This window comes from Octodon degus, unplaced genomic scaffold (assembly GCF_000260255.1).
Source record: "Octodon degus isolate 3935 unplaced genomic scaffold, OctDeg1.0 scaffold00014, whole genome shotgun sequence".
Classification (NCBI taxonomy): domain Eukaryota; kingdom Metazoa; phylum Chordata; class Mammalia; order Rodentia; family Octodontidae; genus Octodon; species Octodon degus.
The window spans coordinates 20,519,166-20,533,262 of record NW_004524590.1 but is presented as its reverse complement, the minus strand read 5'-3'; the positions used below and the strand labels follow the sequence as shown (position 1 = coordinate 20,533,262).

At 43.0% G+C, this 14,097-nt stretch overlaps 1 protein-coding gene across 4 annotated transcripts in view; it reads right to left on the bottom strand.

Annotated features, from left to right (window-relative positions):
• Mgat5 (mannosyl (alpha-1,6-)-glycoprotein beta-1,6-N-acetyl-glucosaminyltransferase) overlaps positions 1-14,097 on the bottom strand; it is a 354,646-nt gene that overhangs the window by 38,767 nt on the left and 301,782 nt on the right. For all 4 annotated transcript variants that reach the window (XM_004626373.2, XM_023709791.1, XM_023709789.1 and 1 more), the window contains exon 13: positions 5,300-5,446. In XM_004626373.2, coding sequence (XP_004626430.1) covers positions 5,300-5,446 — 147 coding nt within the window. The remainder of the gene's footprint in view (positions 1-5,299; positions 5,447-14,097) is intronic.

Genomic DNA, 14,097 nt, shown 5'->3' with positions numbered 1-14,097 from the left:
CTGTTTTGAAACTGTTTCATTGCTATTTTTTCCCATTAAAATGAATAAAATTTTTTAAAAAAATCCATAGCATTTCTACAGACAAAAAATGCACCAAGGGAGAAATTATGGAAACACTTCCCCAAATGAAATACTTTGGAATCAATCTCACAAAGTAAGTAAAGATTTATACAGCAAAAATCACAGTATTCTGAAAAAGGAAACTGAAGAGGATTTCAGAAAATGAGAAGATACTCCTTGCAGCTGGATAGGAAGAACCAACATTGTGAAAATGTCCATACTCCCAAAATTGTTATACAGATTCAATGCAATTCTAATTAAAACACCATCAGTATACCTCACAGATTTAGAAAAAACATTCCTAAAATTCATCTGGAACCAGAAGAGACCTACAATAGCAAAAAAGCATTCCTGGGCAACAACAGAAAGGCAAGAGGCATCAAGATCCCTGACTTGAAAGTATACTACAGAGCTACAGTGATAAAATCAGCATAGTACTGGCAAAAACAAACAAACAAACAAACAAACAAACAAACAAACAAACAAACAAAAAAACAGACCTGAGGATCAATGAAACAGATTAAAAGATGTAGACAAAACTACAAGCACACTCAGCCACCTTATCTTTGAAAAAGGGGCCACACATATTCATGGAAAGAAAGATGGCCTCTTTCTATGTTGCTAGAAATACTGACTTTCCACATGCAGAAGGCTTGAAATAGACCCATGCCTATCATCATGCACAAAACTACAGTTAAAAGGGCCTGAGTCCAATACCCGGTTCCAAAAACCAAAACGAAACAAAACAAAACAAAATAAAAAATCACCTATAGTCCAAGAGGATCAAAGATTTAAATATCAAAACTGAAACGCTAAATCTTCTGGAGGAGGAAGTAGGCAGAAACAATGGGGCTGGTAAAGAGTTCAAGAACAAAAGCAAACTGCAGGGGAAATACCTCAAAGAATCAAAAATTGAGATCTCATCTTTTCAAAGTTTCTACACGTCAAAAGAATTCACCAGGGCCAAATAGCTCAGTGGATTAAAGCACGTGTAAGTTGGCACACAGGCTCGGGCTTCCATCCCTGGGCCTGCTATGCTGGCTCCAGCCCCACCCTGGGACCTGCTGAGGCAGCGATTGAGACTGGGCGTGGTAGCACGTGCCTGTAATCCCTGCTCTTGGGAGGCTGTAAATAGGTGGATCACTATGAGTCTGAAGTAGTAGTGAGACCCTGAACACCCTGCAGGCCTTTTCCAAAATAAAAATTAAAAAAAAAAAATCACTAACAGAGTAAAAAGAAAACTCAAGAAGTAGGACACAATTATAGCAGACTGTTGGTCAGAAAAAGGACTCCTATCTAGAACATATAAAGAATTAAAGAAAATCAGGATGCCAAAATTCAAAGACCAAATCCATAAATGGGCATCTGAGATGAATATACACTTCACAAATGATGAGACACAAACGGCAAATAAATATATGAAAAACTGTTCAACATCATTGGTCATTCAAGAGATGCAAATTAAAACAATGCTGAGATACCATCTTAAGCCAGAAAGAATGGCTATCATCAAGAAGTCAACTAATAACAAACATTGGATAGGCTGTGGGGAAAATTGGAACCCGTCTCCACTGTTGGTGGGAGTACAGGCTAGTACAACCACTATGAAAATCAGTATGGAGATTTCTCAAAACACTAGAATTGGAGGTCCCACTCAAGTCAGCTATTCCCCTCCTAGGTATTTTTCCGAAAGAAGTACACTCTCAGTGGACCAAAGCACCTGCTTAGGCAGGCAGCAATCGTAGTTTGAATCCCTGATGCTGCCCAGAAGGCAGGCCGAGGTGGCAACTGAGACTAGGTGTGGTGGCATGTGCCTTGATTCCAGTGCATGGGAGGCTGAAAACAGGAGGATGGCTATGAGTCTGATCGATGTAGTGAGACCCTACAGACCCTGTTCTAAAATACATAAAAAAAAAACTGAAATTATCATACCATAGCAATATATGTGCTCCTAGGTTTATAACAATGCAATTCATCATAGCTAAATCTTGGAAACAACCCAAACGCCCATCAACTGAGGAATGCATAAAACAGATGGTATTTTTACACAGTGGAGTATTATTCAGCTATAAAAAAGATAAATTTGATGGTTCTTGTGGATAAATGGATACAGCTACAGACTATATTGGTAAGTGAAATAAATCAGATCCACATGTGTAAATACTGTATTGTCTTGCTAGTGTGAGAACCTGAATGAGTAATTAAAATCTAAAAGGTATAATGGATAATTTGAAAGAGAAAGAATTTGTTCAATGTGAAGGAAAAATTGGGATGAGGAAAAAAGGACAAATGAAAAAAATGAAAAGATATATTTAGGCATATATGCAGACTAGGTTGTATAACTGTTCTGTTATTTCTGCTGGTCTGTTGAAAGAACAGTTAATGTTTAATTTTTTTTCTTTTTATTCTTTGTTTTTCTTTTGAATTTTTTATAACTTTTTTGTTATTTTTTCCTTTAAATGAATCTTTCACGTTTATATCTGGTAGCCTGAGCAACTAATTTGAAGACAGCATCCTGTAATACAGCAACCATTGTTGAACTGCTATTAGTTTAGTGAAATTCTGTATATTTTCTAATGCTGTTTTTTATTCTATCATTACTTTGCATTTTCTTTTAAAGGCTGCTGGACACCAGGTTGGGTCTTAGTATTTTAGATAAGATCCTGAAAGTACAGGCAACAGATGTAAAAACAGGCAAATAAGACTGTATCACACTTCATGCCACAAAGACATGGAATCAGTACACTGAAAAGGTATCTGCCTCCCACCTTTGTTGTTCTACCATTCAGAATAACCAAGAGGGGGAGTCCACTCAAGAGTCTATCAGCAGATGAATGAAAAGTCAGACAGAGAAAGATGCATGCTGCAGGATCTCACTTACATGTGGAATCTAAGCTGAACTAATCTAAGCAGAGTACAGTGGTGATTACCAGGGGTTGAGGCATGTGAATGAGGATTTGTTGATCAAAAAGAACAAAGCCTCAGTTATACAAGCTGAGTAAGTTCTAGAAATCTACTGCTTAACATGGTGACTATTGGGGGCCTGCCCCTTAGCTCAGTTCTTTAAGTGGCTTCTTCAACAAAGCAGTCAGGCTTAGGTTGCTGTGGTTCGATCCCCACAACTCCAGTCAGTCAAACCTGCCCTGAAGGCATTCGGAGCAAAAAAACAAAACAAAACAAAAAAACATGGTGACTATAGCTAGCCATGCCATACTGTACATGTGAAATTTGCCCAGAACGTAGATCTTAAGGTTTTACCACCCACTCCACAACATAGACCCAAGAAAGTGCTAGAAATGTTGGCAATGCCGATTGCGGCGATCATTTCACAGTGTGTATCGTGCTTCAAGTTGTACACCTTTAACGTAGTTTTTAGTGTGTACTACAAAGAAACCAAACAAAAATCTAGTGAGGACTGAAATCTACTTTCCACCCAAAACTCCTAAGTTGACTTCAAAGAAGTCACTGACACGTTTATCTCCTCTACTGAGATCTTTTCACTGGTAGGATCTTTCAAATCTTTCTGAAGAACAAGATCTTCCATGTCAGGCTGTGCTTCTGAACTCTATACACTGGCTTCTCCCACAGCACCCGGTACACAGGTGGACATTAAGTATTGTTGAATAATCAATGAGCGCACTGACCTCTCACAAAGAAACCTTTTCCTACAAGGAACAGTTTAGGTCATTACAGCAGCATGAGGAAAAAAACAAGCGCGCAAGCACACACAATAACTCCTTTCAATGGGTATCTGGGCCAGCGCTGATCTTTCTGAGATAATCTCTGGATCTTGTTGATCTTCCTCCATCTTCTTCTTGGGCCACTGCACCAATGACAGCAGGGCTTAGAGAACAGAACTCCCAGAATCATCAACCTGTGGACTAGCTGAGATTTCCGATTCACTGAATAAAGACTAATCCTTGAAAACACATTTTATGTATTAGCTGGAAGGCCGGTTCAGACAAAGTGACCCAACAGAAGCAGCACAATGGAATTCTTCACAAACATACGCTCTTACGTCATAGGGGGGCTAGCCATCAGTGTCACTGCTAGCAGGAGGCCCTAGATGACCAAGATGGAGCTTTGACATCCCTGTTGTCAGCAGCCTCCTGAGCCACTTAATGATACACAGAGATAATAAAAATCAATCTTATGGTTTCTTGCACACACCTTTCTGACCAGATACTGAAGCGTCCAGCTTGATCATTCACACTTAGGTGTGAATGACTTTGGTTTATTGCCCCAAATCAAATCCGACTATCCTGGATGATGATTCATCACCCACTGTGCATGTTCAAGAGGATCTTGGAAGGCAATTCAAAAAAGGCAAATGGTTTCAGCAATGGCAGGAGTAGTTCACAGGATGGTGCCTGCTTATGTTGGCCTAAAACATCAGGCACATTCCTTTAGTCGCCAGGATGGGTCTTATCTCCTGAGAATCATGTTCTCTGAGAACACCCATAGCCTGCTTTTCATTCTCCATAGCCCCTGATAGAGAGTCTCCCCACCTGATTGTTTCATTCTATCAACTTAAGAGTTTGGCTGTAATCAGAAAGCTGGAATGTCTGTGCTTGAATTGAAAGTGTTGGGTGTGGAATGAAAAGCTCCTTGCTTTGTGGCTAGAGATGGAGAGTCAAATGCTGGCCCTGCTTATAACAAGATGCTGTGACCCTTCCCACCTAACTATGTTAAATGAAGTGAATGTAGTTGGCTTTCTCTACCCACAGGTTCTACGTCCACCAGTCTGGAAACTATAAAAATAATTTGAAGAAATGCATCTCTGTCTCAAACATGTACAGGACTTTTCTCCCTTGTCATCATCCCTTAAATAATACAACTGTTATTTATACAGCATTTGCAGTGTATTAGACATAAGAAATCCAGAGAGGATTTATAGTACACGGAAAAATTTTATGTTGCATGTAAATACCGTAACATTTTTAAAGAAGGGACTTGAACACCCTCAGATGTGGGGAACTGTGGGGATCCTAGAGCCCATCCCTGGTGGATACTGACAGATGACTTTATCTATCAACCCCTGACAGGCAGATCAGATAACCTTACTTACATTAAGACTCGATAAGCTGCTATTCTTCTTTCTGTGCATGTGACATGGAGTAGGAGGGCTGGGATGGAACCTAGCCTGGACCTCGTGCATGCTAGCACACTACCCCTGAGCTACTCCCCAGCCCCTGTTATTCCTCTTACTGAAAGTAGACAGATTTTGATAGATACTTACCTCTCTTAAGGTTGGCTTGCCAATGAAAAAATCAGTATTTTTGCTGCTTTTCGGTGGGTTGAATTTGGGATTCAGAAAAGCACATCCATTTGCAATAGCTTCCAGGGGAGCTGGACCCTCATAAGGAAACCCAAGTCCGACAAATAACTGTAAGATAGAAAAACATACTCGGTATCAACACATCTGTGGACTGCTGGCCCCTGGCTCATAAGTCCGTTCTGTGGTCCATTTCTGTGGGTACCTCAGACATCCTGGAAAGGCCCCAGCCCCCGGGGGTAGGGTAGGGCAAAGAGAAGAAGCACAAGACGGGTGCACATCACCAGGAACTGTGAAGGCCCTTATAAAGCAGCTTGGCTCACTGAAGAGACAAGTACTGGAGGGTGGTGAGGAGGGTAGAGAGGTCAGGTATTAAAAGAAAAACAACAACAACAAAACCCAAGACCTAACAATCATCTTTCTGTGACTCACCAGGAGACATGACTGGAAAAACGCTTGCTAAACTAAACAGAAGGTTTCTTCACTGAAGCAGAGGAACAACAGGCCCTTTCAGGGCTGCCGGGCAGAGGGACAGAAAGGTCACTTGGTAGTTTGATTACAGTGCAACTGGGACTGCTTTAAAATGATGGTGGGTCAGTAAACACAGGTTTTCCTAATGGTTTTCACTGGGAAACACTAACATCTCCATTTTATTTTCCCCTGGGTTCAGGAGAGGCTGTGGAGCAGCTCAATTAGCTAAGCAACGCTTCCCCACTCCAGGATGCAAAACCCGCAATCCCCCAGGGCAGACAATAGATGGCAGCAAAAGCTAGCTCTCGTAGTCCTAGGACCAGCCACATAGTGGGGAGTGGCTGGGACAAGGGGGAATGTCTGTACTACAGCAGCACTGACTCCTGGGCCCCAAATGAAAACAACACCCTGAGAAGCACCTTGCTGCCTGATCTCAGTGCAGAACACCATGCACTGCAAGGGGCCTAAAGGTCACTGATGGCAGGTCCAGGCTGAGGATGGGGAAGCCTGCGTTCCCCTGCCCACTTCAAGTTGTGAAACTGCTCCATTGTCCAGGCACATCAGGTGACAAAGGCCAACAGGCCCTGGGCAGCATTTTCTTCTGCCATCATGTTGAGGAACAAACACACTAAGCCAGGGTACAGGAAACGCTGGCCTGGCTGAGCTGATTCCCTTTCCCTGCCCCTCTGCAGCTTCCTGTCTTTGTTGCATTAAGTTAATGATTATTGAGGATGGTGCTGCTGGAGAGCACTGGGTTCCCTGGGCAACACTGGGAGACACGGACTGCACATGCTGGACAATCAATACCGAGGCAGCATATTAATATGCTGAGCTGTAAAAGGCTCAAGTCAACAGCTTCTGACACTGCCAGTCCAATGGATAACCCACTACTATGATGCGCTACTGGACTGTATTGGATTATTCCACTGAATTCACGCACCTACAATATTTAAATGGCAAAGGAATACCCATCTCTGACAAAACTAAATAAAAAAAGGGGATACAAGTGAAGGACTATTTTGTATCTGTATATACAAAATAGTTAGGATAGATATACAGCTACTTTCTCTTAATTCAATGAGAAGATTTGTACTGTTTGGACAGGATATCATGTCTGCATCTTGTACTATGAATAACCACTACGAAGATGATAATATGCAATGTATTAATTACTGAAACTGTCCTGCTAATTTGTTTTGAAACTGTCTGATTCCTATTTCTTTCTCAATAAAAATAATTAAAAAATAAAAATAAATAAAAATAAATAAACTGAGGCAGCAGTGTGCAGCGCTGACAGCCCCTGGAATGCAGGCGCTCTGGACAGCCTTCCTGGTCCATTAACTCTTCTTGCTTTTGTACAGAAAAGGGTACTCAGCCTACTGGTTCTTTGGAGGGCTGACCTTTCATTTTCCACAAACTTTGAGGTAACCCAGGTATATGCATGCACAGGGGAGGGAGCTAGACAGAACAGAGGCTTTGGCCAGCCTGCAGAGCTCCCATGGTCACACGCTGATGGAGAACCTGGCTGCAGGGGCTGGGAGGAGAAGCAGCACGAGAGAAGAAACTTCTGCGCCACTTGGAGGCTCCTGTGGAATCTCATTCTTACTACATAGAAAACTGAGGTCGCCAGAGGGGTCAGAGGAGTCTACTGTGGCTCAGGCTGGCCAGGCCTGACAGGAGCCAAACAAGCAAAGCAACGAAAAAGCAGCCACACGCGGTGTGAATGAACAATCTGATGCATGCATAAGAAAATTTATTATAGTAAAAACACATTGCCATTAATCTGCCTCAAAATACTCCCCCTCCCCCTGAACACACGCCATTACTCCTGCCCTTTCCAAAGCAGTTCTGAAAGTCCTTTTTTGTGAGTGTCTGTTGTTATGCTGTTATGATGGCATCAATATGCTGAACTGATTTGAAGTATGTACCTCTGATGGTTATTTTGACCTTGGGGAAGGCCCAGAGACGCAGGGTGACAGATCTGTGGAACTAGCGGATGCGGATACTATAATACATCCACGTGAGTCGGCTTTCCACTGGATACTCAACAGCAGGTACCTCATAAAGACACAAAAGACTTCCAGAATTCCTTCAGAAAGCTGCAAGAATGATAGGCTAAGTGTGTTTAAAGTGTGTGTGTGTGTGTGTGTGTGTGTGTGTGTGTAGGGGAGTGATATTTTAAAAGGAATAGCAATATGTCTTTTATTGTAATAAACTTGAAAAATTTAAATATCTACCATACATTTCTACCACACTTTGTGTAATTTCCCAAGATATATCATCTTTAAATGGAATGAAGAGTCCAAGATAACCATCATTATGGCTTCTGATTTTGTGATATACAGTTCCTGTCATGCTTTGATGAAGACAGGTCACCTTTCTAGGGAAAACAAATCACCTCCACCAGGCTATACACAGGACAAAGTATCCAGATCTATCTGCCTCTGAGAAGAAAGGTATCGGGAAATGCAGACTGGGCTTGCATGGATTGATCCAGAGGTCTGGAGCCTACAGAGTTTCCTGACCTCTGGAAATCAGAGGTCTGCCGCGAAAAGGCGATACCTTCATCAACTCTAAACTGTCAAGAGAATTTTGGAGGAAATGGAAGAAGCACAATGCTTGTCTATTTGAATAGAAAATCTTCGGGAAAAAATTTAATTAGCTCCTTCAAGTCTAAGCAATCTGAACCCATTCATTGAAAATACCTGAGGCTCTTTCTTAATGGACTTGAATGTGACCTAGGTTTAATGATATCCGAATAACAATTTGCACCAACTCCTCTGCCCGGCTGGTACCAGAACATACCGGCATGTGAACTCTTAGGGCTAACTCTCCCAAGGCGCACAATTTTATAAGGATGCTTGAAGAAACACCACACTTTCTTGGCAGTGAGTTCTCATCACACTAATTAGGACTGCAGGAAATGCATGGCTTGAAAACACCAAAGTAACAGTTTTCTGTCACTTCTGTCAATAAACAGTTGTTCCTCACTTCCTGTATATGCAATACCTGTAACTTGCAATGGCACAGATGTGCTAAGGTCAAATAGCACAGTCGAGGGTTGAAGTGACAGCAGGGCAGGCAGGGCAAATGCACCCCCCCCCCCCCGGACTGTGAACTTGTGCACGCTGATGGCCTCGCCACACACTTGTACGGTAACCAAACTAAATGTTCCCCCTGAGACCCAGAGCCCTAAATCCCCTTGTCCTGTCTTTCTTTCTGCCTACTTACAGCCATCCCTTTACAGACTACAAGACAACATAGCCATGGTGCGCTCAAGTACCAAAGTGGGACTCCTTAGGAGAAAACTGGCCGCATACATTTACACTCTGCCTGGTCCTTAGAAGCCCAGAATCCAATGTTCCGGGTGAGGGAATATCTCCATGGCTGCACTGCCGGCTCCAGTGAGGAGTGTCTCTCAACAGAGGGATTACATGTGCTAAAATTGAAATTTCAACTAATGCTAAGCAAGAGAGAACAGATGAAGCACCGTATGTTCTATTCATGGCCCAGGACTGGGACATTCTGACACATGAACAAAGAGACCAATAACAGTCAGATATTTTTCCTATGTAAAAGAAGAAAGAGATTTTTTCTAAATCCCTAAGTGAAGTACTTAACAAAAGTTCTTTGAAACATGGATAAAGAAGTTCTGTGAACTGGGCATGGGTGTGATCAGTGTTGCTTAGTGGTGGGGATTAAACCCACTCCACTGCAGGCTCAGGCCACTTTCAGGTCCTTCTGACGGGGAACATCAAGAATAGTCCAAAACGGGACACGTCCAAATTTAAAATATACTTTTCATATATTGAATATTAATTTTAAATAATATTAAATACACTTTTCATATATTTATGAAAATATTTAATGTTTTCATAATTAAAATTAATTAATAGTCAAGCTGCGGGTGGCTCAGGAGAGAATATGAGCAAGAAGTGAACTCCAGCACACAGAAGACATTGCTTACTGGCACACAGTGCTCAGGACGAAGGGGCTATTGGCAGCAACAGGCTCTGTGGTCTTGGAGACCAGGGGTCAAGTCCTGAGGCCATCATGGTTTAGTTCGATGACTATGGCAAGCTGACTCTATGTGTTCTCGTTTTCTCTAGAGATGAGATCTAAGCCAAGATAATACAAGTTCTCTAAATTTCAGATTTCTTGTGTGTGGAAAACAACAGTGCTTTACTTCATGGAGATGTGGTGGGACTCAGTGAAAAATACCCAATATTCCAAGCTTGGCCCTCAGTAAACACTGCGTGAGCAGTTGCCCAAGTTAAAATCAAGTGCAACTTCACATGCGCACTTCATGACCTCGCGTTATTTAGCAGGTAAATTCCTAAGCTGGTGTGTTGGAGCTGTATTTGTGGCTTTTACAAGATGCATGTCTTGCACGTGTATTTATAAACTCTAATGGCTTCATAAAGAACCTGGACTAAAAAGAGGCAAGACATTCACTAGAAGAAGATATAGTTTTCCCTGTCAGAGAAAGACCAGTTCTATGAACAGCACAGTACTACTAACCCTCACTAGTTTATTCTTCATGTGACCATTGAAGAATAATGGCAATTGTCCTATTTCTGCCAACAAGTATTGCCTTTATTTTTAAGATGAACCCATACAATGGCTGCACACGCAGAAAAGTTTGTTTTCCTCATAAGTGATGCTTTTGTGAGCCTGAAGGGTCCTCTCTGGCCATCTCTCTCTGCTCAGGCACCTGATGCTGAAGGATGCTGAAGCATTTGGAAAGGCTGTACCCTCTCCAGGCTCCACAAGCCCCTGCCTCATGCTGCCCAAGGACTGACTAGGGAAGAGCCAGGAGGGCCAAGGGTGGAAGATGACAATTCTTTTTAAGTGTGCTTAAGGGTTCAAAGTTGGTCAAAGTTGCCTACTTAAACTGTTTGCCGGAGGCCAGCTCCCTGGATAGCCTTATCTCAGGGCCCTGTGAGGAAACCAAACCATACCACATCAACCAAAGCAAACACCATCAGCACCATCACGATTGAGTTTTTTCATTTTTGTCATGTGAAAATTGTAGAAGTAAATCTAATCCATTACAATTTGTGTTGTCAATTTGTTAATTTCGAAGTGGGGGAGAGTAAGAGAATATTTGGATAAATTTAAAATGGAAGCTGTCAAAGACTTTCACATTGGCTGGCCTGAAGGCTTGCCATTAAAAGTCTCTTCCTCTTGGATGGTCCTTCCCTAGCTATTTTCTTCTCAGTCCAGCTCACACTAGGGAGGCCTCTCAGCTCCCAACAGAGCGGCAGCATACAGACTTGCTTATGACAGAAGCCTCAGACTTAGCTTCAGGAAAATAGGTTATCATGGTATCGAGATCGCAGGATTTTTGTGATGAAGACAGAACTTATGAGAGTCCTCAGGACAAGATTTGGGGCCAGGAAAATGGCTGTGCATCATGATAACATGAATGTGTCAGGCCGTGACTGACCACTGGCCCTTGTCCCAGAGGGTCAGCCATTTTACTGACTTCCCCATCACAGAACAACTGTTCTTTCCCAGGCCCCACTTATAGCACCAAGGTGGGATTTTAGGTTGGGATCATCATTTTGCATCATTTCTAGTCCTACCTATATAAGGGGCCAGGGAGATAGCTCAGTAGAATAAGCGCTTGTCTGGCAAGCACAAGGTCCTGAGTTCAATCCCTGGTACTGGAAAAAAAAAAAAAAAGAAAGGAAAAGAAAGAACCCAAAAACCAAAAAAACTTTTCCCCCTATATAAGCGTTAACATCCTTAAAGTTACCTGTTTCCCTTCTCAGAGCATCTTTATGTTCCCTCTGGACAAATCTACCCAAATCTTCCCTGTATTCTCAATTCTTACAATAAGGGCTGGAATATAACTAGAATTTAATATACATTTTCTGGACAAATGAGCAAAAACATAAATACTAAAAAATTAGAACTTCCTAACAATCAAACACTTTTCTGGTGTAGAGAGAGTAACCATGTTTGTGTGTGGCAGAGTGCAGGGATGGGCTGCTCTGGAATTTAGAGGGGTTACTGATGCATAACTCTGCATACTACTGAGTGGCGATGCTCTTGGGTTATCTGTCACTCAGTGGCCCTGGAAATGTGAGCAGCCTCAAGAAGAGGCAGGCACGAGGTACCTGGCGTGCAGGGTCCCTTGCTGGGAAGATTGGAACCACCTAGATGTGTGATTCTTGAGAACACGCAGAAATCACTAGCAGGAGCATGGCCCTAAGATCCCAGACGCCAGTGGGCTTCACCTGGATTCCTTTCTTTATTCTTTACACAGAGTTTGGAGTCCCTTATGTAAAATACCCCAGGCCAGAGCAGTTCAGAATTTGGAGCATTTGTGTATACATTCTTGGCGATGAGACCAACATCTAAACATTGAATTCATTTATGTTTTACACACACCTTATAAACACAGACTTCAGCCTGCCTATGTTTTGACTATGACCCAAAATGTAAGGTTAGCTACAGAATTTTTAACTTGTGACAATGTTCCAGTGCTCAACAAGTTTTGGACTTGGGACCATTTTGGATTTGTGATTTTTAGGTTGTGGATGCCCAAATGTAGTCTACCAGCCAGGCACTCTTCCAGGACTGGAAATATACCTGTGAATGGAAAAGGAACAACTCTGAACTCACGGAGCAGTGTGGAGTCCGGCTCCAGAGGCAGTGAAACCTCAAAGCTCTGCTTCTGAGGTCTCAAAAGCCATCCAAGCCCAGTGGGACGTGCCAGAGCTGACTGTGCATCGGGTGTGTCGGTGGTGGGACTCGGGGTGCCACAGCCATGCAGACGCCGTGGATGGGCAGCACACGCTGCGCCCCTCGCAGGCCTGTTCAGGCCTCCAGACAGCTGATGTGGCAGGGAGCCAGGATTGTGAAGGCCCACCAAAGTCTTGGAAGAGGGAATGCTGAGAGGTTTGGACCCAGCAGAGTGCAGCAGCAGCATAAGCAATGGAAGCGGCTGCCCCTGGTAGGTCGCAGCCAGAGTCCGCCCTGCACTGCACAAAGAAGGTGCCTGATCTGGCTCAAAAATCACAGCTCCAGCACCCTTCAACCACCGCATGGTATGCAAATGACACAGAATAAGGAGCTTCCCAAGACAGAGGGATAGAGACATAGAGAAGTTACGACAAGAGGCAAAGAAAGAAACTACATTATAGGAGCTGAAGATTTAAACCAAAAATAAAAACATTATTTTGATGAGCCCTGATTTGCTGGCTCCAACTGTCCTTCTGGACTTGGCTGGACCGAATGGCTCATTTGTGGTCCTGTGATAAATAATTCATCCATCCAAATTTATGCCCTTACTAGAAAAGGGCCTTCTAGAGTCCAACGACTTCCCAGCTCTTTTAGCTATGACTGTGGCCTAACACTCCTGCCCCCTTCAGGCTCCCTGAATCAAGACATCTTTATTCCTAATGGGAGGCCAGGACAAAATTCTGCTGAGCAGAGGGTTTCCTGAGCTTGGTACAGAGATTCAAAGATGACCCATAAATAAAAATAGTGAGTCTGAAGTTTATTAAACATCTATTCTCTCTCAATGTCTCAAAAGCTCTTGAGGGAACCCACTTGCTTCCCTCTCATAATGAGCCCACAGAGCCTACAAATATCATTTACTCCACTGACCTTTGCTCCTGGGCAGCCCCCAACCCCCTCCAATGTGGACTGGAAGAAATAGGTTTTAAATTGCTCGGGCACACAGAGGAAGGAGTTAGAAGCAGAAATCATTATAAATGCAAACTCTGACTGGTCTTTCAAGTCATTATTCCAAATCCCAAGATTCATTCATTTTGCTGCTGATGCCTTGTCCTGGGTGTAACAGGAGTCTTGGTGACAATTATCTAGGTCCCATCGTATTTGCCAACTATCGGAGCCATAATTCTACTCTAGACTACTTTAACGCATGCTTGTCAGGGAAGCGGGCACTAGATAATGGGATTGCTGATATCTTCAGAAAGGCATTTAGTTTTCAAGGATGAATATCTGCCCCTTTGGTCAAAATTCCAGCTGCACTCCTTGGTTAGTCTGGGCCTAACAGGTCTCTCTGCTTGTCTTCCCCTGGACATCAGGGACTTCAGCTTTGGCCTATTTCCCACTCTCTGACAGGGGAAGTAGAAGGTAGGTAAGGAAGAGTTCTTTTAAAATTTTCAAGGCTGAGCAAGACATTCACAAGGCTGGGTTAACAGAAGGGTGCGAGACAGTAAGGACACGCTGCTGAGAACCAACCCTGTCACGTGTTAAAGGAGCCTGAACTTCTCCCACACCCTCATGTGGAGAAAGTAAAATGAGGAAAACGG